At 39.8% G+C, this 25,965-nt stretch overlaps 1 protein-coding gene across 1 annotated transcript in view; it reads left to right on the top strand.

Moving 5' to 3' along the window:
• The window catches only part of USP10 (ubiquitin specific peptidase 10), a 46,729-nt gene that overhangs the window by 9,268 nt on the left and 11,496 nt on the right, over positions 1–25,965 (top strand). The window contains exons 2-7 of the mRNA XM_083870233.1: positions 10,730–10,798; positions 13,572–13,617; positions 18,164–19,183; positions 23,121–23,212; positions 24,740–24,849; positions 25,294–25,349. Coding sequence (XP_083726359.1) covers positions 10,730–10,798; positions 13,572–13,617; positions 18,164–19,183; positions 23,121–23,212; positions 24,740–24,849; positions 25,294–25,349 — 1,393 coding nt within the window. The remainder of the gene's footprint in view (positions 1–10,729; positions 10,799–13,571; positions 13,618–18,163; positions 19,184–23,120; positions 23,213–24,739; positions 24,850–25,293; positions 25,350–25,965) is intronic.

The raw sequence follows: 25,965 nt of genomic DNA, 5'->3' as shown, positions 1-25,965 counted from the left end.
CTGCTTGACACTGGTTCCTCACTTCTTTGACACTCCTTCCACCAGTGGAAAAAATAAATTTAAAAAATCATCTTTATAATTTTTTCTCAATTTGACAGTAATCACCTTTGCTGATCATTCAGCCTGTGGAGAATAGATGAGATTGTGAATCCAACAAAATGTTTTCAGCATTCAGCTCTTAATTTAGGGTCGAGATGTGAAGTTAGACCATCAAAAGAGGCATATGAGTCCTGGGCAGGTGGGCTTAGCTGCTTTCCAAAAGTGCTAATCTGTGTTCCTTGCCAGGATGGAGTCCAGATAGCTAATTTTTGCCTCACCTAATCTTAGCCACCCTAAATCCTGCCCTGAGTAATTGCTTGTGAAAAGTGTTGTGTGGGTGACTCGTTTGCTGAGGTGCTGTTAGAGAGAGATTTTAGTTTTCCACAGTGTTTAGCTGCAGTAATTCAGAGGCTGTACATTCTTTTCACACTTTTCTTTATGTTCCAGTGTATTTTCCAGCTTGCTTGACAAATAGGAACAGCAATCTCCTCACTGCCCAGGGTGCAGTTGTTCTCTTGGATGGGTCTCTATTGATCCTTTGAGATATTTGTCCTCTGTGAAGATGAGAGTAGTGGAAATAAGCAAAGAAAATATCAAAGATACACAAACTAGTGGGAATCTAATGAAGACACAAGCAATCTGAATTTTTGTGCAGCTTTGCTTTTGATTGCTGCATTTTAGAAGCATAATTTTAGGTGTAATTTTCATATTTAAAATAATATGAATTGAATATTGGCTGGTTTTGGCACCTTCACCTGCATGGAAAGGATACTCACTGTCCAGGCACGTGGAGCAGCTCACGGGAGAGGGAGTGTGAGGTACAAACTGCTGGAACTGAATTGAAGAGATTCCTCACAACAGCAAAAGGATTACATGACTGCAGAATTTTGGGTGATAGTTCAGCTTTTGGAAGGGATAGTGGTCTGGCAGGCACAAAATCTGTTCTAAATTTCTTTTTTTCCCCCTTTGCTGTCTCTACCAATAACTTCAGATCCTCTGTCAGCTCCTCATCTAACTCTTGTTCCTCATCTTTGGCCTCATCAAGCCAATTGTAATATTTTTGAACTACTTAAAATGTGCCCATGTTTAATCTGTTTCATTTCTTAAAACTCATATTTTTGTACTTTTTGCTTCTAGAGCTCTACTTCATCTTTTTTTCTTTTTTTTTTTCCTTTTTTAATAACCTCATCCAAGTCTAGATCTGTTAGTTTTACTTCTTTAAACCATGGATTTGAAGGATCAAAGCAGGCTGTGAGGTAAATTCAGCTACAGTAAGAACAGAAGAAAGGCTTTGCTGTGGCAGGGCAGTGCCAGGCTGCAGTTTTGGAGCTGGAAGCCATTCCAGGAAAGCCGGTTTTTGTTCTGGTTCTTGTTCCTATCCTGCCTGGCCAGGGTAGGAATGTGCTGGCTCCTGGATGCTGTGGACTCTGGGGATGGCAGGAAAGATGCTTGTGCTGGTTTTCCACCTTGAACTGAGAGGAGCTTGTGGAGAACAATCCTTCAGGATCTCAGTTGCTGGAGTATCTGCTAAATAAAGATTCTGTAAAGATTGTATAAGGGAAAAGGTGGATTTATGGAGCGTGCCTGGAACTTGGGTGGACAGCTCTCAGGTGTTCCAAGGCAATTTACTAATTAATGTGGCCCAAGCAAAGTTCTCCAAACGCAGGACTGATTTTACCACCATGTTCTTAGAACTTCATCCCACTGAAGGTGTCTGGCACTGAAGGTTGCAGCCCCAATGATTTTAGTTTGGCAGAGAAAAAACCAAAAGGGCAGACACCAAGGGTTTTCTGCTGGGAAGTATTAGATAAAATTACTGAGGGATTGTTTTGCCTGCCCCACCTGTAATAAAAGAGTAGTTAAACTGGCTGTGTTCTTGAGGAACTTCATGTTCCAACTCCTCTCTCCTCAGAGCTTATCAGGCAGTGGTAAATCAGAATAATGCAAGTCTTAATTATTTTTGTTCTTCATTATAGGGAGAGTTTCCAATTTGCACATAGACTCAATAACTGGTTCAGTTAAGAGGAGCCTGCAGAGCTTGAAGTAAATGTGTTTGCTGAGTTGTGAGCAACCAGCCTGGAGCTGGTGTTCTCAAACTTTTAGAGGGTGTGAAGAGATAGAGCCTTGGCCAGAGGTGTTTTACCAACCACTATGCTTGAATTCACAACTGAGGAAGGACCAATTCTCCTCGTTTGGAAAGTATTTATTTTTCATTTGATATTTGTGAGGACTGCCAGCTCAGAGATTATGACAGGAAAGTATTTTTGTTTGGCTTGTGTTTAGATTTAACACAGCAAGAAAACAGATAGGAAAATGTTACTACTTCTCTTTATCACAGGCAGATGTTCTGTGGGTTTGTAGTGCTGGTGGAAAGGTGTCAGAAATTCCTTATTTTGCTCTCCAAAGAAATCACCTCTCACAATTCATTCTCCCTCTCTCCTGGAATGCACTTTCCAGGTATTCCTGCCTTAGTCCCCAAATGCCAGCTCTTCATTGCAGCTCTTGCTTCTAACATGTGTCTTCCTACCTTGGGAAGGTGCAGGGAAGGTATTTTCTCGTACGGTGTGCCACAGGATGCAAATTAAAAGTTGTATATAAAATGTGGATACAGTTCTCCTGTCAGAGACCATTGCTCTGTGATCAGGTACAAATGCTACAGTTGCATTGCCCTCTTTATGCTGTGATTATTTACAGGATAAGCTCGTGCCTGTTTTGGTGGGCTTTTTCTTTGTTGTTCTGTGGAACAGAAAAATATCAGCTGGGGAAAATCAGAAATGTGGAGCAGCAGAGGTTTTCTGCTTGGACATGGGAAGATAAAGAGTCTTTCTGGAACAGCTCACTCAGAAATGCAGCAGTGTCTGTGTGAGATGGGTTGGTTTTTATTCTTTTTATTCTTCCACCCCCTTTTTTCTCCCCCCTGCTCACTACAGTGACCATTTTATAGACAACTTCCTCGGGCTGGATGCACTTTGTGGCAGCTGCTGTTTGAAATAGAGGAGTGCCAACAGGCAGGTCATTATTGGAAATAGAATGAGGAGCATACATAAACACAACTTGTTTGGGTGTAAGAAACTGGCTCGTCTTTTAGCAGGGTTTTCTATGGTTATTGTTTACTTTGTTGCTTTGATTTGAAGTATGTTATATAATTGATAAAAAAGAGTACAACCTGCTCTGCTTTTGTGAGTATTTGAGTTACAATATTCAGGATAAACTGCTGAGATCCACGTTGTGCTCCCTTAATTCCATCAGGCTCTAGGGGTCATTTGGTCATGAAACTTCTGCTTCCAGTAATGTGACAGTCACAACTGTGCTTCCCTGCTAGCCACAGATCTGGCGTTTCCTCTGACCAGAACATGACTTTTTGAGGATGAGAATTAATTATTTTTTCCCATGAAGGAATAAAACCCGTCAGATTAATTCATGTTAAACACGTAGAAAATCTGTAACTTTTTTCAGCCCTAAGAATTCTATAATAACATCCAAAAAAACCCTGAATTGGGGTGAAAAAAAAAGAGAAGATTTGATCATGTACTATATTTTTGAGCCTTTGATAACTTAAATGGTGGGCAGGCAGAGTTGCACTGACTCATGGGCTTAGGTGACCTACATTTACCTGGCTCTGATCTTTCTCCAGGCACTATAGAGATGTGTTAATGTTCTAGTTTGGAGCTGCAGGATAATGATAAAGGACTGGCAGCTTCACTGAGAGTTTGCTCGAGATTTGTTGCATTTTCAGCTGTTAAAAGTTTTAATATTCAACTGTTCCACCTTAAAGTGTGGCTTCATTTGCATACGTTTGTGTTTATAAAAGTCGGATTTATTTTTTTCCTAAAGAGGGTAAATTGACATATGTTTTGCCTAAAATACTATTTAGGCTGTGGTGCAGCTGTAAATACATGGCCAGTGGTTTCCATAGCTCCTGGTTATGGGATGCTGGTTGCAAATTCAAAACCTAAAAAAAGCCCAAACAGCAAACCTGTTTCTCAGTTTCACAATTTTGTCTGTGCTTTTTTTGAGCATTTTAGTAATAAGTTTCTTGAGCTTTGTTAGTTTGTAAAACCTTGTCTCCAGTTACATAATCATGGGGGCACTAGGGCTTGATGGATTTCAGCTCAGAGGAAAGGACAATCTGTGGGAAAGCTGCTTTTTCCTACATTTTCCATTAAAAAACCCCTGATAAACCTCGAGAAATTGGGAGAGAAGTAAAGGGTGAGGAAGCAATGCCTTGTTTGCTGGGGGATGACTAATGGGAGAGTGTTTTCTCTGCTAATAAAACCCGAGTGCAGTCATATGCATGTGCCCTTTTTTTCCTTGCCAGAAAACACACTTCTGGCTGAATGCTTCCTTCTCCTGCTCTACTCCAGCCTATCCCAGTGCTGTAATTCCACTCTGTAAGAGTAACTTAGTGGGCAAAATTATAGATATAATAGATATATGTACAGCTTAAGGTGTACATCAGCTATTTCATCATTTCTCTTTAAATGTGAACTGGTTTGGCTTGTTCGATCTTCTGCTTAGACATTTAGTGGTGGCAAGGAGTAATCCAGCTGTAAAAGCTGTGTTTTTAACTCTTTTATGGAAAAGCAGGTGAAGTGGGAGTATTTGCAGCTCAAACTGATTTGACTGAAGATCTGAAGCTGTTGGGTGGTAGATGAAAGGCACAGTAATGCATTCTGAAAGGCAAAGTTGACACTTAATTTTCTTGGCTTTCTTGTAGCACAGGTGATCCCAGGATGATGATGCAGCAGCAGTGCTATTTCTACCTATTTTTCTAGGACAAGCAGCTGTGGAACACGTACTCATCATCCTCCTTTTATTCCTCCAGGACAGAGTTCGTGCTGCTAGACAGGAACACCAGTGGAGATTTCATTCCAGGCAGTGGGGTAACATTAACATTTGTTTTTTAAAGTGGTGAGGGGGACCACAGCAAAAACCAGTCAGCAATGGGAGAGCTTGCAGGTCAGGTATTTTAACCCTTTGGGGTCTTTTCCCCCCCCTCCTTAGAATTAGTTGTGTTGCTGCTGCTTTTATCTGCATAGTTAAGGTGCTGCTTGGTGATCAGAGTTATTACACAAATATATAAGTACTTTTATTTTCGTCCCTGAGTGGTAGAAAACAAATTTTCATGGATAGATTTGTTTGGTTAATTCATTTTGTGTAATTTATGTTAAAATCTAGCTGCAGATAGAGGATGTAAAGGGGATGTTATTGATGAAATGTTTGTGTTGTAGAATCTCCTGGATGTTGCGCTGCTGTAATCACATTGGAGAGATTAAGTTAGAAACTGATTCCAGTTTTGTTGTGACTGGAAGCACCAGCAACTGACAATCAGCAGGATTTGGGATTTGCTCTAAGGAAGGTGTTTAACATGAGTATTTTTCTCAAGAGAATTAATGTTGAGAGGCAGAGATTCAATACAGGGAACCTGATTCCTCGCAGTGTGTCAGACTGAACATGGAAATTGGTGACACAGGCTCAGGAGTGAGCTGGAAACTGTTCCAGCTTTAATAGTCTCATCCATTCAATATTCCTAACTTGTATTATAGAAAAAATCTATTTCAAAAATGCTACACTTTTAAGAACATTCTCATCTGCAGAGTATTTGTGTAATAGTCTTAAAGTTTTAACTTTGAGAAGGAAGTCAAGATGCAGTTCTTTTTTTATCCTCTCTTCAGTTGGACAGGAAGCAGTTCAGAACTACAGTTTTAACTGGTTTTTAACTGGTTATTTTTAAGAATTTAGTTGTGTGGGGTTTTTTTGTAGTTCCAAGAGTATGACAGTATTTTGCATTCAGTGCCCAAACTTTATTGCAAAATCTCAATAGGTGGAAATAAGGTAAATAAATTAAATCTGAAGTACTGGAACACTCATGTCACCAGCAGCTTCATGAGAAAAGATGCCATTTTAGAATTGCATGAAATATGTTTCATTTTACAGTTTTTTCTTTAATTAATGTACTGGTTGTTAGTGTCAGTATCCAAAGGGAAAGATTTTAGTTATGTCCTGTCTAAAACTACCTCATTTTTAAGATTTATTTAAGCATTGTTAGTTTTATTTCCATTCTTGGTCTCATACATGTGACGTCTGCAAGAAGACACACATTTTTACATTTGAAAACTCCCAAAAGTTCAGAAGTTGTGTGTGTTGAAACCAGTGTTTAAAAACCAGGGTGAAAAGCAGCCCTTGTGAATAATTGTCTCTTTAAAGGGATTGGTCATGGAACCTCAATATGGAAGATACTGAATAGAAAATACATAAATACTTGATTGTGCAGTGTAAGCAAAACATTTTATTATGTTTGCTGACATTAGTTAAATCATGGTAGTTTTAGCATGTTTGTTAACACTGTACATCTCTGGTAAATTGCCAGGTTGGGTTACTGCTGAGATTTGCAGAATGGAATAAATCCATCAGTGTGTTTTGGGTTTGGGGGTGTTTTTCCATCCCAGAGGAGAAGTTTGGTAGCCCTGATGAGGAAGTGGAAAGGTGGCAGAGGTAGAGCTGTCCTGTGTGTCCCCTCTTCCCAAGAATTCCACAAAGCCTCATTCTTCCCACACACCCTGCCTCCCCCCAGAGGAGGTTATTATTTCCCATCTGCTTTTTAATACAGTTGCAAGTGGAAGGTCATTGGGATCTGTTTGATACTGTTCTGATACTACTTTTAATGTGTGAAAGATGAAGCTCCCCAGGCATCAGGGGACCCTTGAGCACACTCAGTGCAGGGTCAGGGGTGGCTCTGCAGAGTTAAATCATCCAGGGAGGAAATTTGTGCTCCCAAAATCACCAGAGCATTCCTTCCCAGGAGCCAGGACAGACAGACAGAGCTCTCAGAGAGCTTGTGGAGAGGGTTTGAGCAGGAGAGCGAGGGCAGATGGGACTGAATTAAGCTGCTTAGGGATTAGGTATCTTTAAAAGTAAGTCTGGGGGTATCGTTATGTTTGGACATTTTCAGAACTTTCTCCCAGTGTTCTCTTTAGATTTTCTTCCACACTTAGTCTTGGTGTGAGACTGGATCTCCTGGGCTTTATCTGTGCTCTCCTGTGAGTGAACACTGACACCACTGACTGCTGTTTATGTGCTTTTCAAGCAGCTGCATTTTTGTCTGAGGCTGTAAATCAAAATCAATCATTCAATCAGCAAATGAATGTTAAACAGTGTTGGCGAAATCTTGATTTTATTTTTTATTTTATCTTAAAATGAAACTTGTGTAGAGCTATTAATTAAATATCAACTTTTCATAGGTAATACTTTTTAATATTTTGGCTTTGCATGTTGCCAGACCCCCTGAGTTTGTGTGTTATTGGTGGGAACAGGCCTGGCTGTGGGTGCCTGGGCCAGGTGAGCTCTGTGCTCACGTGCAGTGCCCGACCTTCACTCGGGGCTCTGCAGTTGCTGGTGCAGGTGAGAGGCTGTGGCTGCCTTGGCACAGCAGTGATGGAGCAGGACAAGCAGCTTATCTCCAGCACAGCACAATCTCTCACCTGCTCCAGGGCTGACCCTGAGCTGTCTGTGTCTGACTCCCACTTTTCCTTGGAGCTTGTCTGTTATCCCTGATTGGGACCTTGAAGGGCTGTGACGTGCAGGATCAGAGATTGACACAGCCTGGGGCAGGTTAGCTGGGCATTAGAGGCATCACTTTGATGGAGTTGTAATGGCTGTGTGTTTCTTACACACTTGGAAATACTAAAATTGGAATTGAAATCATCTGAAACAAGTTTGGAGCTTTAACACGTGCTGATGTATCTCTGCCATGTGTTAAAATGTTATTTATAGAGTGGGGGAGAAATTAATGCTGATAGTGAGTAGCTTGGTAAGTTGTGTAAGTAATTTAATTACATGTTTGATGTTCCAAGCGTTAGATTTTATTTGGCAGTTTGGGAAAGGAGGCAACTTTGAGAATTTTGAGGTTAGGTGGAGTAATTTTGGGAGTTCAAACAAGCCAGGACCCCAAAAGCTCATGCTGATAATGGGGTTATTCTTGTAAGGGTGTACTACCTTTTGTAAGATCTTAGTCTGCTCTTGCTTAAAATTTCTTACTGTTTGGACATTTAATATGCAGGAAAACCTTCTAAATTTGAATTAATGGTGCAGGGTAAATACTGCAGCTGTGCTGATGCTGTTTAGAGCTAAACAAGATTTCCTTACACAGGTAACTTGTAGAGTGCCAGGCCACTGATTCCTTGGGATGGAGGGATGGAGGGATGGATGGATGGATGGATGGATGGATGGATGGATGGATGGATGGATGGACAGCAGGCAGGGAGTTACATTGTCTTTCAAATTGCTTAAAATCCTTGTTTTTTCCCCACCTCTGAATCCTTTTTTTGGTAGAGATTGTTATATTTACCAAGGGATGTGATATCACAGTTCTTTTTCACTCAAGTGTGTAGTTGTGGCTCGAAAAGGGTAGAAAATTCTGTCCAGCTTGCAGAAGTTATTTCTGGAGGGATGAGGCTGAGGAGTTTGGTTAAACTGGGCAGGTTTAATGTCATCAGTCCTGTGGCCTGAAGTTTATTTTGAAACATTATTTCCCTCCGTTTTCATGGGGATCTTTTAACTGGTGACTTAATGCCGGTGTAAAGTATTGGTAAATAAAAACAAATCAGATCAAATTTTGTTAATTTCAAGCCCAAATGGGATGGGTTTTTTCTGAGCTTTAGTCTGACTAGGATGAGATGTTGGTAAATATTTCAAGTCTTGTTTTAAATTATGCAGGAGGAGTTGCACAGACACAAATTTCTCTGTATGAATACACCCTTAAAATGGTTCATTAATACAGTATTAATGATCACTTTGTTCAGTTTTTCTGTTGTGTTTCCTCATTAAAAGAGAGGCTCAGAAAGAAGTACCAGGCCTGTGATACTTTGCTTAAAAATGTTGGTTAATGAAATTACTGTATTATATTATTACATGGAGAAATTAGGGTTGGATTTGTATAACTTTTAATAGACTACACTTGAGATGATTGTTTAGTTCTGTTGTACCACAGCATCAAAAATACCTCCTAAAACATAATTTTAGTGATGAGTCAGCAAGTGATTTTCTTAGTTTTGCTTTTGGAAAATGACAAATTCCAGTTCATATGTTGTTGCATAAAAATGCCTTGATTATATTGAAAATATAAACCAAGGCTGAGTCCTGTGCCAGGAACTGGGTACAGTTTAGGGATCTGTTGGCTTTGGGTGTTGGATTCTCCCTTGGTGGGCAGCACTTGGCTGAGGGAAGAGTTTTTGAAGCATTAAATGTTTAACTGTTCTTCACCCTTTGAATCACAGATGTTCCCGTTTGTTTTGACTGTTGGAGTTGTTTGTAGTTTAAACCAGATGACATTACTAGTTTTTTAAAAACCCTGGAGGCCATTAAAATGGGCACACACTGCCACACGTAAAAGTGATGTGTGAATAAATCACTTTCTGTGTAAGAAAAGGATGGTCTGTAATTGCTGTGGAATTTGGCTTTGAAATTTATGAATGTAGATGGCTGTGAGTCGTGTAAACAGCAAGTTCCATTGGAATAAACCACCTAAAGTCTGGACAACAATGCAGTGATTGGATTATTGTGTGTGGCAGCAGCCTGCACTTCAGAAGAGATGATTTCCCAGATTTTAGGAATTCTTTTCTCTGGCTCAGCTCCCACTCTTAGTTTGTTGTGTCTCGATGCAGCCAAGCTGAGGATTTACCAGGAGCAAGGCTCACACTGCTGGGAAAGCTTTTCTGGTGGGAGGGTGGAGGAGAGCAAAGAATTGTCCAGAATGACCCTGGGAGGAGATAAATGGGAGTGGGGGCTGTGGTGTGCTGGGCCAGGCTGACCTGCTTTTATCCACATGCCAAGAGTGGTGTTTTTCAGTCCTCTTTGTCTATTTTGTCACTTTATTCAGCAACTTGTTTAACTTCTTTCTGTCCTAATATCTCTGGCCTGAATGTTTGGGTGCTATTCAGTTACAGCTGGAGCTGGAAGTTTATAGAAACTTCCAGGTGCTGTGAAATGCCAGCAGCTCAGGCCTTTTTATTGGGAAGCTTTTTGTTTTCTGTAAATTAAATTTCTCATTTTAGTGCAATTTTCTTTGCTCTCTTGTTAGGTACTTTTTTTTCAGAGAGTATCCAGATGCAAAATATCTGAAAAGCTGCTGTAAGATAATGTAGGGGAAAGATGTTTTATCTTAGGTTTGTTATGGCGAGTTTCAGGCACAGGAATAACAGAAATTATGATTTTTGTGTATTTTCCTACACCTGAGCAGTTTCAGTTCTTTGTGCCCTCAGGTTCACTTAGTCTTGTGTAACTCCTCAGTTTAGCAGAACTCTGGATAAATAATTCTTGGGTTTTTTTTTTCCTTTTGTGAGGGGTGGGTTTAGAAGGCAAACCAGCCTTTGCCTGGGGGTTGTATGAACTGAGGCAGCTCCTCACCCCACACCGTGGTGGTTTTAAACTGCTCACAGGACGAGGAGCAGTTTGTGATCACCTCCAATGGGAATTTGAAGGAAAATATTTTGTTTACAGTTTCAGAGCTTAAAATTCTTTGCTAAAGATGTAGGAAGGAACCAAAATGGGAGTTGGGATGCAAAGTAGAGTTTCTGACTTTCAGAACATGGGTCTTTTTGAATTCTAGTATCCTAATGGATTTTAATAGGAATTTATTAATTGTATTGAATATAAATAGTTTTTAACAAAGATCCTTCTCTTTTATTTTTAGTATATTTTTGGGGAGTTCAGCCCTGATGAATTTAATCAGTTCTTTGTGACTCCACGATGCTCTGTTGAGGTAAGATCTACTTTAAACTTGTTTTAGAAATAACATTTGAAAGCTCCATCTCTTTGTGTGAATTCGAAATACAACGATACAGATATTTATCATTCACTTGCCTTGCTAATTTACAAACTGAAAATTGTATTCAGTAGCCTTCTCTCCATGTATGTGGCTATTAAGTCAATTTTTAGACATAAATTAATGATTCCACTTTCTACTTGTCATCTTTCAGAGCTGGACTAGCTGACAGTAGTGGTGGGATGTTGACAATGAATTTTCCAGCCCTGTATCTCAGCTTTGGTGGCTTTTTTTTAAGGGGTGGATGCTGAGAACTGGGTTGTAAGGTGGGCTTCTCAGCCTTGGGAGCCTTCAGAAGCACAGGAATTGTTATTATTTTTGGCCAGGTGGAGCAGTGCTGACCCTCAGGGCTGTGCTGACAGGGAAGGAAGGCTGTGTGTGAGGTCTGAGAAGTGCATCAATAATGAATTAATTAGTGACAGAGAGAACCACAGAGTGGGAACAGTTGTCTTTGTGTGTTGGAGTTCATTACATACTCACAGAGTATTGTGGGCTCTTATTCTCTGTAGCTCTTGGTAGAGAATGATGAAACATTTTCCTTCATAGGGGGAAGAGTTTTGTCCCATTGTCTTCATCTCCAGACTTGAAAAGTAATTTTCCTCTGGGTCAATTTCCATGTATTTCCTCCAGACATTTCCATTCAAACATTTCAGTCATGCTTCCATCCTGCCCTCTCAACATAAAGGAAGCGAACACTTGAGCTGTAGATGGGGAAATCCTTTTGTCACAGTTTACAAACCATTGTTAATGTGACTCCGTTTCCTGTAGCTGAATTTTCCAAGGATAATTAATGTAATAAACTGCTGAACAATGAAAGGGCATGAAGGGAATGGGGTGGGGTGGGGAGTGAGGGAAGTTCAGAAAGGAAGAAGAGCATTTCTGCTTTTCTGGAGGTAGAGCTGCGTGTCTGGAGTGCAGGAAGCAGAGGAGATCTCCAGGTAATACCTGTGAGCTGTGATGGCCCTGCTGTTCTCCCACCACAAATCCAGTCACAGCAGTGGGACATTTTCATCCCATGTAGTGTCACCTGAAGTGCCCCATCAGCTCTTCCACCTCTTACTTTGGGGAGGATGGAAATGTCATCTCTTGACTTGTGTGAAGCTGTTCTCAAAGCATGAACCTGCAGCACAAGAACCAGTGTGTGTGACTTCATTTTCTCAGTGTACCACTTACTGGTGAGCTGTCAAAATAAAGAGCTGTTAAACGGTGCTCCTTAAGTTTGTCCTTGATCTGGTTCAGTTCAATGTTTTAATTACCTGGATGATGAAATAAAAAAATGCTGCTTATTAGTTTTACACTAATTGGTGTAAAAAATTGGTCTGAAAAAGGCAGGGTGGAATTCAAGAAGGACGAGCCAGAGATGATAATGCTGCATTAATGTGATGTTTGACACACATCGTGTTGGAGACAGTCCCCACATGAGCTGCTGCCCCTCTGAGGTCCCTTAAACACACACCCGGGGGGGCTTTGGCAAGGGAGTGATTAAAGCTCAAGGGAAATATAAGGTGGATATTAGGGAAAAAAAATTTATCGAAAGAATGATAGTGGACTCACACCCCTGGATGTGTTTAAATAAAGACTGGATGTGGCACTCAGTGGTTTAGTTGAGGTGTCAGGGCTGGGTTGGACTAAATGATCTTAGGGATCTCTTCCAACCTGGTGATTCTGTGGTTCTGTTGTCTAAAATGTCCTTTTTAGACGTGACATTTTTGGCACATGTTCTGTGTCATACCTGTTGGCTGGGATGGTTCACAAGACCCAGCTCTGAACAAGTCAGCTTTGCAAAAGTGCTGTTGATTAATCTGATATGTTGGGGAGGCTGACTGTTTTTTTTAAAATCTTCATATTCTCTGAAGGTCTTTGCTTCAGATAAAAAAAAAAATTGCGAAGTTTGTCATAAACTGTTTGTTATAGACATTTAGAGTTATTTTTTAGCTCTAACTAAAATTATATTGAACCTGTGTTTAAAATTAATGTGGAGTGTGACCCACTGATTCTCATTTTTGACTTGAAAAGATGATATCCACATTCTCCAGGAGCTGCTGGAATGCAGCATGGCTCTGGCTGCCAGTTCTGCAGGCACAGGAGAAGCTTTCAGCTGCTCAGGAGCTTTAGGGGCAGGTGAGGGGGGTTAGAAATTGCCCTGAGTCCATAAAATGATTCCAGTGTTTATATAGATTTATTTACAAACCTGAGATGTGGGTACATTATGGTTGGGCTGATCAGTGTGTTCAAGAATCCACCTTGGCTGAAACATTTCAAGGACCACACTGGAGCAGGATGAGAGTCAGAAGGTTTAGGCTATTGATTGTTGGCTGTGCAAAAGTTTGTTTCATCCTTTCCCAATTTGGTCTATCTTCAGCTTTTGTCTAAAAAGTGGGTATGTTCCTCATCCTAAAATGAGTTGATGAAGAAAGATGCTGATGCTGGGAGATGAATTGCTGGAGAAGTTGGTGAGCCTGTAGTGTGTAACCAAGATAATCTTTATCTTTCAGTACTCATGGTAATCTGCCAGGACGCCCGAAGCTGCAGTGTGGGATTTGATAAATATAGAAGCATTGAGTTCAAGGCATCCTCTCTGAAAATCAAATCTCAGTGATGATTTATTTTAAATTATTTCTAAAGGATTTGGATGTTTCATATGAAACTGATATGAAATGTTCATAGATTTGCTTTGCCTTTAAATAAGTTTCATTTCTTTTTTGTACAGCTCCCCCCATACAATGAAACAGTTTCATGTGGTATTAAATCCACAGGTAAGTTTCATGATGGTAAGAAATCAAGATTTTTTTTTTTTTAACTTCAAGGCTGTGACACTTTCCTGAGATTTACTGTAACCTCTCTTTAAATATAATTGTTACAATTTACTCAGTACCTACACAGGCATACATGAGGCAGATTGATTTTTTTTTTTTTATACTTTACTGAATGCTATCTGTGAGAGGTTTTGAAAATCCTGCATTGAACTTCAGCTAATTACAGTGGGCATCTTATTCCTCCTTCACTGTGCCACCACACACTTAGAGTCCTGTGCGAACACTGTAGGATGTAGCTGTGAAAATGAGGGGGGCTGAAGGGCCATAGCATGAGTATTTTCTAACAGTTGCAGCAAGACTGCTCTGCAAGCAGTGCTCTGTTCTGTGCTCCCTTTGACTCCTGGTTCTGCCTGGCTTGGCTTTTATTCCTGGAGAATCCTGGTTTGGTGTTGTTTTTATCTCTTGATGAAAGTGTGACTTGATGTAAAAATAAATGACAGAGTTCCCCTTTCAAAGCTGTAACACTCACAGGTCTGCTCTGCCTCAACTCATCCCTCTTACAGCCTGACCTTACTTTGGAGTTACAAGAAGGGGACAGGTAGGTAGGAGCTGTCCTGCTAAATAGTTAGCTAAATAAACTAAATTGTTTTAACCAAACTTCCACAGTATTTTAAGCAGCAGATAAATTAGTTTTTCATTCCCTCCCTGAACCAGAGGAGAGCAAGCAAGCTGAGACTTAGATGTGTATGAAAATTACTCCAGATCTCCTTAGAAAATCATGGAATTATCTGACTGAACATTTCTCAACAGTGCTCAATGAGGACCAGACTACACATCAGTGTTTAAAAACACCTGATCATTGTGCTTAGAGATTTGGCTTCCTTTTAAAGATAAACAAGACAGGCAGTCACAGAGAAGGACCACAGGTCTCACTTGAGAGCAGATCAGCAGCACTTGTCACAGTTCAGGAGTTTTATTTAGTACAGGACCAATTTTAGGGCCCTGAGTAGTTCCAAGTAGGAGTTAGAAAGGTTCTTTAAAAAGACCACATGGTGTGAATTGTCTGTTGGTGACAGGGGCATCCAGCCATCTATTGCTTTGTCTAACTGGATTTAAGTTTTGTTCTTTCAGACTGAGATTTTAATGTTCACAAGCCATACAGAAAGATGGTTTGTACAAATGTCTTTCAGATCATTCCTAGACCTTGAGAGAACCCCTCCCAGCCTTGAGATTAGGTAATGACAGCAAATTAGGTTTTGCTTGAGAAATGTCTTTAACAAGCTTGCACTGTACTGTGCATGCACATTATCACTGTGATGGCTGCATAGGAAGCTGTGCAAACTAAACTGGAATGCTTGGTTATGCAAAATATTGATATTTATATATAATGACACACACGTACCATGTTACCATTCCCCATAGTCTTCATTTTTTCCTGTACTTATCTTCAGTGTTTAACTTTATTATACAGAGTCAGAATATCTGTTAATACCTACTAGGAGTAATCAAATCATGGCTTAAGCTCTAATATGCAGAACTCTGTTCTCACTAATTATTACTGTGCATTCACAGATTTTGGGGTTGTACATAGACTGCCCTTGGAGCATCTGTTGGTGCTTGTTTCAATATGTGTGCCATGTTGTTCATGGCACAGAGATCTGTTTCAGTCCACTCAGAAATAGAGCTGTGAACTAGATTGAAACAAAGATGCCCTGAAGCAAAGTGGAAAGTCAAAACAAATAAGAAAATAAATTACCTCTTATTTTTCTGAAATGAACTTGACACAATCTTACAGCAAATGAGCTTCTGCCAGTCATTCCATAGACTAACTGTACAGTAGCTACTGGTATTTAGTATTCTAATCCTGCTGTAAGGTGCAAAGATTAATTGCTCAGCTGTTTTCCTAATTTGTGTGTTAAATGCCACAACATCAGTTGTGCTCTTGGCAAGGTTTCAGCCTATGGTGATCATTGTGCCATAACTGTAAGGGATGTGTTCTGTTTTGTGCTCCCTACTAGCCCTCAGTGGGCTCTTGTGGTTGTTCAGTGTACAATAAACTGATTAATTCACCAAAACTAGAAAAAATGCTCCCTTAGATGATGTTTTTTGCCAGGTTGGCTTTGGGTCACACAAAGTGCTGGTGAGAGAGGAGCAGGACAGAGGTGATAACTTTTACCTTGGGCTTGCCAAGGAGGGAAATCACATTCTTTGTTTTGAAACAATCACTATTTTTTTAACTTGGATTTTGGAAAAGAAGTCCTGGGTTATTTGAACTGGTAGGGACTTGAAATGTGCCCAGTAATTCATTTGTATCAAGGTTGGAGGAATATTGGGTGTTAATTGTTGCCTGTGCTTTGTGCTGTTGTAACAAAGGGTGGAAAGAAGCAGCTCTTGGTTCATCCTGAGCTGAGAAGTCACTCCATAAACAGATGAACTAATGAGGAATGGCTTTGTTGTGGATTTATATCCCTTAAAGCCCCCAAAATTTGGCATTTGCATGCACATGCAGCAGTGGCTGGTTTGGAGCTGTGTGTGCACAGGCAGCTCAGGCTCTGTGGCAATTCCTGGGACAGGAGATTCTCCCAGCCCTTCCCTCTCCAGTGCAGGTCAGGCACAGCTTCCCCCTCCCTGGCTCCAGGCTGCTGAGTTTTTTAAAAAAGGAACTTCAGCCCTCTCCTCTGGGTGGTGATGGCTCATCAGTGATTGCAGAAGTGGTTGCTGAATGGCAGACAGGGTGTTAAAAATCCTTCCTGACAGGCAGAGGGGAAAAAAATGAGAAATCTGAGATTCACTCCCTAAGAAGATTCAGAGAAACCAGATGTGTGTGGAATTTTTTACCCTTTTTTTTTTTAATTTTTAAAAAGTCTCCTTTTGTCTGACTGGCAGCAAGATGGAAATTGATTTGTGACATGTTTGCTTCTCATTTAGTCAGGTTAATAGATCAAAGCAGAAAAGCAATTAACATCTTTATAATTTGTTCATTAAATCACAATATGTTGGTATTGCATGGATAAGTCAGAGCCCAGCACACACATAATGAATGTTTGTTACTCTTCGTTTGATATTAAAAAATGCAGATTCTTGTTCCTTTCACATTTTTTTAAGCTAAAATATTTGTTAGAAGATTTTTCTAGAAAATATTCAGACTTGCAAAACTTCTATATTGACAGTCACATATCAGAATTTTCCCTACTAGATTATTTCCCCATAGGATTATTTCCTTCGGTGTGTGGATAATTCTTTTTCTGGGAACCGATGGTTGTTTTTTGTTGCGTAAAAAAAAAAGAAAAATCCACCTCATTTTTAGTGAGTCTGTGATGTGTTTGGAAATATGTATTTGTTGACATGTCATGCATAATGTAAGTTGCACAAAATCTTAAAAGTTTAGTGCTGTAGCCACTGAATTCCTTTGGAACTGATATCTAGTGTTGTTTGCTTCTGTAGTAAGTCTTAAAAATGGGAAATGTGTGTTTTAGCCCCCATCATTGAGGAAATGCAAAATATTAAAATGCAATATCTTTGAAACAGTAACATACATATCATAAAGACCTGCAGAGCTTTAAAATATCAGCTTACCTTCAAAATTCCTGAAACTGTTTCATTAATTTTATATCTTTACTCCGCAGTTACAGTTATAGTTGTAGCTGAATTGTTCAGTGTTACCATTTAGCACACATACATCAGAACAATAAATAAATCCCAGGAAATTGCAGAACTCAGTGACTGAAAATATTTTGTGGTACTGCAGCCCGCCATGAGAATATTTCTTAGTGCTTTTTTAGTTGCAGGGCAAATAAATAAATCAATAAAACAAAAAAAACCCTGTTCATAAGCTTTCAGTACAATGTACAAGTTGAATGCTGATTTATGTTGAGTAATATGTTGTATTTTGTGTATAAAATCCTGGACTCATATATGTCACTAATCTCACATAATAATAAATTTAATTGTGATAAAATTCAAGAAGTTGTTGAATTTTAAAAGTTTTAATTGCAGTGTTCCATGCAATTAATAAACATATTTTCAGTTATTAATGATTATGGTAAATGATTATGATAAATCACACCAGGAAAACCAAACCCAGCCCCTCAAAAAGCAAAACTCACATATAGAAAAGTTAAAAAGGCAAAGGCTTGGATTTTGTGATTGTCAGTTGGACAGACTGGCTTGAAAAAAGCGTGGAATTAAGTATTACACCATATTTTATAGGGAATTATCCAGTAATTAATTTAATGCAGATTATTCCTATAGACACTGGACTTTAATAGTTTTTCTTAAGAGTTGAATTTAATAGGGGTTATGTGCAGGAGGTGTGCAATTTTTTGGAAATTACATAGCTCCGTTTAAGAAAACCTGAATCATGCTCTGCTGTCTTTAAGAAAATGATCTTTTGAAAGTTGTCAAGGTTGAGAGTGAGAATTGCTTTTGTTTGGGGGACTGTACTTTGTTTGCTGAGTTACAGGAAAATAGGAGAGTATTTTTCTTGCTTTTGTAGCTTTTCGATTCAATGTGATTCTCTAACTGAGATTTGCTTTCTCTTGTCCAGGGGAAGAGTATCAGAGAATTGAATTTGGTGTTAACGAAGTTATCGAGACTCAGTCATCTGTCCTAAATAACACCGACTACAGTATTTCGAGTACTCTGAATCCTCAGGCTCCAGAATTCATTCTCAGCTGTGCACCTGCTCAGAAAACCCCAGAAGATGCTCTCAGCGACACAAACTACAACTCCATTGACTGCCAGTTCAGCGACCCCACCCTGGCTCTGGACAGCGGCTCCAACGCCGAAAACGACGGCTTGGCCGGCGGCCTCGGGCAGAGGGAGAGGAAAAAGAAGAAGAAAAGACCCCCCGGATACTACAGTTACTTGGAAGACGTCCCCGACGGCGTGGCCGCCCCGGAGGCGCTGGTGAACGGCCACGCCACGGCCGCGGGACTCAACAGCCTGAGCGCGGAGGACGCGGAGCTGGCCGGAGACCTCCCCTCGCTGGCCACGCCGAGGACTTGCGGCAGCCCCGCCAGCTCCGTGGACTTCCTGAGCGGAGCCGCGTGTGCCGAGCCCGGCCCCGGCAGTGCCGGCAGGACTGGCGGGCAGGCCGAGGGCTGCGGCCCCGCGCATTCGGAACAGTTCTGCCTCCCCGCGGGGGCCGGCACAGAGAGCCCGCTAAGGACAGCTGGTGTCCAGCCCTACGCTGGCACCGATACTACTGAAACTCTGGGCGTTTCCAATGGACAAACACTTGAATCCTCTGGGGAGGACACAGCTGCCAATGGGGTAGAATTGCACACTGTGGAAAGCACTGACTCAGACCAAGCTAAGCCTGAGGAAGCTTCACCTACTACTGAGGCAACGGTCCCGCTTGCAGGATCGGTCCCCGTTAATCAGCCTGCGAAATCGTGGGCTAGTCTTTTTCACAATTCCAAGCCCTCTGCTTCCACATCTGTGGTCTATGTTGAGACTAAGTATACCCCTCCTGCCACATCTCCTCTGGTCCCTGAAAAACAGGTTGAAGTCAAAGAGGGACCTGTTCCAGTTTCAGAGGATCCCGTAGCCATAAAGATTGCAGGTATAGTTAATACACACGAGAGTGGATGTTACACTGGCAGGGTATTAACTCTGCTGGTGAACAGGAGTATGCAATATTGATAGAGAACATTCCTCTGGTAATGAGCTGCTGTTCAAACACTGCACGGAGGATGTCATTTGAATAAGCCAGTTTGTATCCCCCTGAGTAAACATTCCAACCAGGCATTGCCGTGTCATTATCCCAGATACAAGGAAGCTATTGCTGCTTGTCAAACAACATGTCAAACAGTCTGTGGAAGTGATCTGTGGTTTCAAGTAGGCTGTGTGCTGTTGTAAAAAGGAGACTATGTTAGGTTTGTTCAGAAAATAGTGTGTTATGTTATCCGGTATTTACAATTTTGCAGTGTATTCCATTACAAGAAGAGCATTCCTATATTTATACCAAAGTAGCTGAAATTTTTGGGCACTAAACAGCAGTTGAAGTGTGCTGGCTACATAGATCCTGCTTCAGAAAATTCAATTCAGGAAATACCATATTTACTAATATGCTTTTTGAGGGGTCTGTCTTTCCAGTTTAACCATTACAAACAGTATTGCTTTATCCATAACCAGTGCTGGCTGTTCCCAGTTCAAGAGTAACCCTAAGGAGCTGTCCAGAGGGGACAATAAGTGATACAAAACCTTTGATTCCTGGTCCTGTCATATTTGTGAAACTGCAGGAGGTTGGTTGTGCAGATTCAGCCACAAATTGTGAAGTTCTCCCAGCTTGGGTGCATTTTGTGTCACTGACTCATGAATGTTGGAACCAAAGTAATTATTTTAAATCTGTGAAGTGGTCCATGTGTGAGAAGGCTTTGTGCAGGGTCCTGCTGGTCATGCTACAAGCTAATTTACAGGTGCAATGCTGTTCTGAATGTGACAACTTCAAGCCAGATTTCCACTCTGAACAGAAGCTGACCTGGAGGTGATGTTCAGAGTGTCCAGAATTGTGTGCTCCCTCTCCTGCCCTCCTTACTCAGCAAGGGTTTCATTACTCAGAATGGTCTGTTGAGAGAAAAGCTGTCAGAATAATTTATATTTCAGTGTATTTTCCACTACGGGTCACAACCACTGTATTAAAACTATTATATATATATATATATATATATATATAATGAACAGGTAATTACAGTCTGTATGAACTCATATGAAGAACATTGTTTTAAAATCTCAAGCTAACATTTGGTAATGATTTTTAACTTAAAACTATGTTGTGACCATCATAAAGGTATGATTGCTTGCCATAAATGGAAAAGGTTTTTTATCTTGTCCAAGTTGTTCCAGCTGTAAGTTAACTTTCTAGACTTTCACTGTTTCTGTACTATTTTTTGCCACCAGGTGGGAGCAGAGCTTTTTATTTTGTCTTCAGTGTAGTAAAACACAAATGTAACTTTTACTCAGTTTTCTTCTGCACCTTCACTATTAGCTTGCTGCTTGGGCAGAGGAATAATCTGAGTACAGATAAAAGGAAGTTATCTGCTCATTGTAGCTGATTTAGGTCAGAGTTACAACTGCAGATTTCATAGCACAGCAGCAAAAATGGAAATAAGATTAAAAAAATATGTGGGCAAACATGGAAAATTCAGAGTTAATTTGTCTAAGATGATTTTATTGGTGTGACTGTGGTTGTAAATTCAAATTTACAAAACAAATTCATAAAGAAGATGGTGATTCACAGTTCTGCCAAGACTAGTGATAAAATGAAATTAATTCAGATTGTAAGAAAGGTGTTTCAGTGTTATGCAGTGGAAGATTTTTTTCTCATTGTAAAGGTAGATAAATGTTAGAGCAAGATGTTGTGGAGACATCCAAGGTCTGGGGGGAGGTTTTATAAACTGGAGAAATGCAGCCTTTTGTACATTCAAACTGCATTCTTACAGAAATGTTTCTGTTCATTTGGTCATCCAGCAGTGTTGTCCTGGGATTTTTCAATCATTGTCCAGATTTGAGGAGAGATTGGTGACTAAAGTCTCTCAATCAGGGCCGTAGCCAAGTGTTCAGTTCCTAATTTGTAACCACCCTTATTTCTTCAGCATGGACACCATATCCATGGGGCTTCTCTTTTATTAAACTCTGCACTTGCTTTGGTTAGGAAATCACCTTGTTTAAAGAAAAAAATAACAGATAATTGTGATAACAAAACCCATTGAATGAACTTCAGCAAAATGCTTTCTATTTACCAAGAGAAATATCTAAACATTTCCTGATTTCACAAATCAGTACCCTCCAAAAGAAATGACTTTTCTGGCTGATAAAATGAGCTTTCCAACAGGTTTTGAAATTCTAAGGTCTTCTCATGGTTATAAGTGTATTTTTCATCTGATGCACTTGTAAAAGTTCTTTTAGTTACTGTGTGTTAGAAACAAGCTGGAAATGTGCTGTTGAATGTAATTGCTGTACACAAACCCAGGTCTTTGCTAAAAGAACCAAAACTCCCAGGAATTGCACTGGAGCCTGTTCCACAAAGCAGCTTTGTGACCACAAGAGGATGCTAAAGATCTTCTTAATATCTTTATTTAGCATGGTGCAAAAGTGGGGAGGAAAAGAGTTACTGTAAAAAGTTATTGGTAGACACAAAAAATAGAAACTTTTACCATTACTTTCATCTTTATTTTCAGCAGTGCTGAGTTGTGTTAACAGAAATATTGTGTGTGAACACAGTTCAAATGTTGCTGCTCTGACAATGCTTTCTGAAGTACTTTAGCAGTAATTCAATAATGTATTTTAGCCCTCAGTAGAAAAGAATCCTATTCTGCAGCTGTGCTACATCATGTTCCATTTTACATTTCTTTGCTGTCTGCTCTTTCAGGTGGCACGTTCTTTATGTAATAGAAAACTGAATTAAGCACTTTATTTTTCTTTGGTCAATTTTGCTTCCTTAAAATTGACATTATCTGCAGGAAATACAATCTTACAGATAGGGAGATAGCTTGGCAGTAGAAGGATGTGGATTTTGTTTACAGTTCTGCCACCTCCTCTGCTTAGTTACAGTTTTGTACCTCTGTTTTTCTACCTATATCGTGTTATTTTATCTTTTTAATCCTGTAGTGAGCAGCTCAAATTCTTTAAGTTTATAGCACTTAAGAGCTTTAGGGCCCCTCACATTTATTATAAAAATAAATAACCCCACTTGTACACAATTGCTATATTTACTTGCAATTTATATTTTGTCTTGTATACACCTTATTTTGCAAGTTTAAAGTTGTGTGAGCTCCAATATTTTCTTTAAACAGTTCTTATTTAGGTATCTAAATAACAGGTCAGGATTCCTGGAAAAGCTCCCTTTGTTGCTCTTGGTTTCATAACTGGGACAGACTAATGTGCAGTGGTTTCTCAGTTTTGAACTTGGGCCATTGCTGAAGGTTTTGAAAGCAGGAAGGAGTAGGAATTATGTTATGTAAGGCTGTTATCTCGTAGATTTTGGAAGTGTTAAATGAAACAGCCTGTTCTGAAGATCAGGGGAACATCTGGCTCTGTGTTTGCGCTGAGATGATTTTGTTGTAAGATAGTGGATGGTGAAACTTCTGAACTGAGACTTCTACGTCGGCTTCATCCCTCTTCAGAGCAGAAAAATGTGGGAAATGTTTCATAAAACTGGTGACAAGTGGTTGCAGCTAATGGCATTTTTTATCTGTGTATGTACCTATGTAGCAATGTAAATAAAATCTCTGGATTTAGGAGAACAAACATGCAAATCAATAGGTCTTGTTTTGGAATGACAGTGATCAGGTTTGTATCAGTATCTCCTGTTCTGAGTCGCGGGATGTCTTCAAAGGAAGAAAAACATGAGAAGTGGTTAAATGGAGTGGAAATCATTTGTTAAAGGTTCTGGGCATCTTGTTCATTGATTTGAGTTACTGTGTAATGCTGGAGAAGATATTTGTTTATTGGCCACGAGAGTTTTGTTGGTGCTCAATTTACTGTTTCTCATTCTGCAGAAATACTGGAAAATGTAAGACTAATACATAAACCAGTGTCTTTGCAACCCCGAGGGCTGATCAACAAAGGAAACTGGTGCTACATCAATGCTGTATCCTTCCCTGGGAAAAAATTAATGCTCTTAAGTTGATATTTTTATATTGTATCTGTCAGAGTTTTTCTGGATTGTTCTGGTAAGTATTTTATGAAAGTGTTTTGTTTTCCCAGATCCTCCTCCTGTGGTTAAAATGTTGAAGTGTAGCAGCCAGAAATCCAGGGGGATTTTGGATCCTTGAACCTGGTGTGCAGGGCTCCCCTGCAATCCTGTTTGCAGTTTGTTACCTGTGTCAAAATATTTCAGAACTGTAACTTCTCCTGACTGAAACCCTTGTAATTTTTAGCAGTGTTTCCCTGTGACTCTGTGCATCCATTTAAATGGTTATTTCTCTTCTGCACTTGTAATAACTGTTGTTACACTTGGGCTTTATTTTGCAGTTTAGATCATTTGGGTTTGTGCTGAGCAGGTTGTTACTGTTGTATCATCTGTGTAAAGCAGCATTTAATTTAAATTAATCCTGCTACAATCTTACATATGGAAAGATGGGCTTGCTTTTAATGAATTGGAGTTGTATCCCTCTGCAAAAATAACTTTTACCCTGAGGAGCAGAAAGCACCTTCCCTCCATGCTATGTTATGATATTAATAAAAATATTAATAATTAAGAAAAAATGTCTCCCATGTCAGCAAGGCTGACTCCAGGTGATACTTGGGATACTTCTAGTGCTGGTACTGCCAGTGAAAAATGTTAATATCAGTTTCAAGACTGGTCATGGCAGATTCTAATAAACTATTTCTAGGCAAATGACTGTGCTTTAAATAAAGCTTTTACTGTATATAACCAGTTCTGCACTTGTTTGGTTATATACACCATATATCTTAGCTCCCATTTTTTCAATCTTGAAATTTTGCATTGGAATTTATTACTCAGTTTTTGCACACTGTGGGGATCAAATGAATCTCTCTCTTCAGCTGTTGAGATTGATCCCTGATTTTGTCATTTCCCTTTTACTCCAGTTTTTTAGTGCATTTTCTCTGTTCCCTGCTCTCACTGAGGTGTGATGTTTCTAGAGTATTATTCTGAATTTTTCCAGGTTGTCCCCAGCTCTTTGCAGTGCAGCATCTCTCATATCTCAGTGGGTTTTGCTTTGGTTGCAGGGGTGACTCAGCACCTTTAAGTTTCAGCTGGTTTCTTCCCTTCTCAGAAAATGTATTCCAGGTTATCTCCTGCCAATTTTCAAGTGGTTAATTCTCTAAAGTCTTTCCTATGAAAGTTCTTCTCCTCTCCTGCTCTTGGATGAAATGTGTCCTTACCCGTTAATTAAAGTTTTTGCCATGATTAAAATATCAGTGAAATCACTGCGTGTTACAAGATGCTGGGGCTTTTATTTTAATATAACTTTGATACATTATTGGTTAACATTGTGATAAATCTTCATCCTCTTTGCCAGTTAAATTCTTGGATTGATCTACCTAATAAAAACACAGCTCTGTTTTTTTATATATCGTTTTGCATATAACTGAACATTTGGTTAATACACCGATGCCATTTTCTGCATATTTCCTTAATGCCACTGCATAGACCCTGCAAGCCTTGGTTGCTTGCCCTCCAATGTATCATTTAATGAAGTCCATTCCAATGTATTCCAAATCGCAGAGGCCGTGCACCTCCACACCAATGCTAGACAGTTTGTAAGTAGCTTGTGGGAAAAAGGAATAAAAGTCTGGGATCTGACTAAACTTGTTCAGAAATACCTAACAATGGCTGTTAGAAGTTGATATGTATCCAGAAGGTTTTTGTGTGGTTTTGGGTGACGCTTTTATAATGAGCTTGGTGTTTTCCAAGTGCTTGGCTTGTCAAGGAAGATAATTCCTGTTGCCTTGGGAGTATCAGTTTTGTATGTAGCATTTAATGTGCCAAAATGAACTGTGAGAGGTGCAAGGACCAGCTCAACACCTGGGTTTCACTGCAGTGATCAGGTGGATTTTTATGTGTGAACTTTACCCAGATTTCATGGTGATATTCTTTGATTTTGTTTTGTTCTGGCAGTCAGAATGACAATTACCTATTTTTATTATTTGTTCTTCTAAGTCTTACATTGCTGCTCATGTCCAGTTGCTTCCCTTCTGTTTCAGTGTTCGTTTAATGAATGAGTTCACTAATATGCCTGTACCTCCTAAAGCAAAGCAAGGTGAGTGGGAACAAAGCAGAGAACAATGGGGAGAAGCCTTTGGGGTAAAGATCTGCATGAGGGGATGTGTTAGACTTGGATTCTTTTCTTCTGTTTGATGAACCAAGTGTATGAGTGCAGTAGGAACAGTTTTTGTTGAAGGGTCACTTACTTGTGATGCCTTCTAAGAACATGCCCTTTTCTAAGAAAACCAGTTGATACTCTTTATATTTTCCTCCACTTCCTTCCTTACATATTTCCAGCTGTTTATTTATCAGATTGCTCAATTCTGCTCCTTGAATTCTGAACATTCACTGATTTGGAACAAAATGGGGCCATAACAGACCTCTTAAGCAGTTGGAGATTGCCTGCAGGAATATTTTCTTGGCTTCTGATTCCAGTGGGAAAATTTCAGATGTGTCTGATTTCTCCTGATACATATTAAAAGGTTCAATGATGATTATGTAGTCAGGAATAACATATTTTTTGATGCAAATAAATTATCTTAAAGGTTTCAGTTGTTTAATCTCGATTTTAAACCAGGTCTGTTGTATTACAAACTTGTAGAAACAAGCACATTCCTGAAACTATTCTTTATGTAACATGATAAGGAAATATCAGGAGGAGCTGGTGTTTC

The sequence above is a fragment of the Zosterops lateralis genome (assembly GCF_965231275.1).
Source record: "Zosterops lateralis genome assembly, chromosome: 12".
NCBI lineage: Eukaryota > Metazoa > Chordata > Aves > Passeriformes > Zosteropidae > Zosterops > Zosterops lateralis.
Note: the sequence above shows the minus strand (reverse complement) of the source record. Positions and strands in the feature narration are given on the sequence as shown.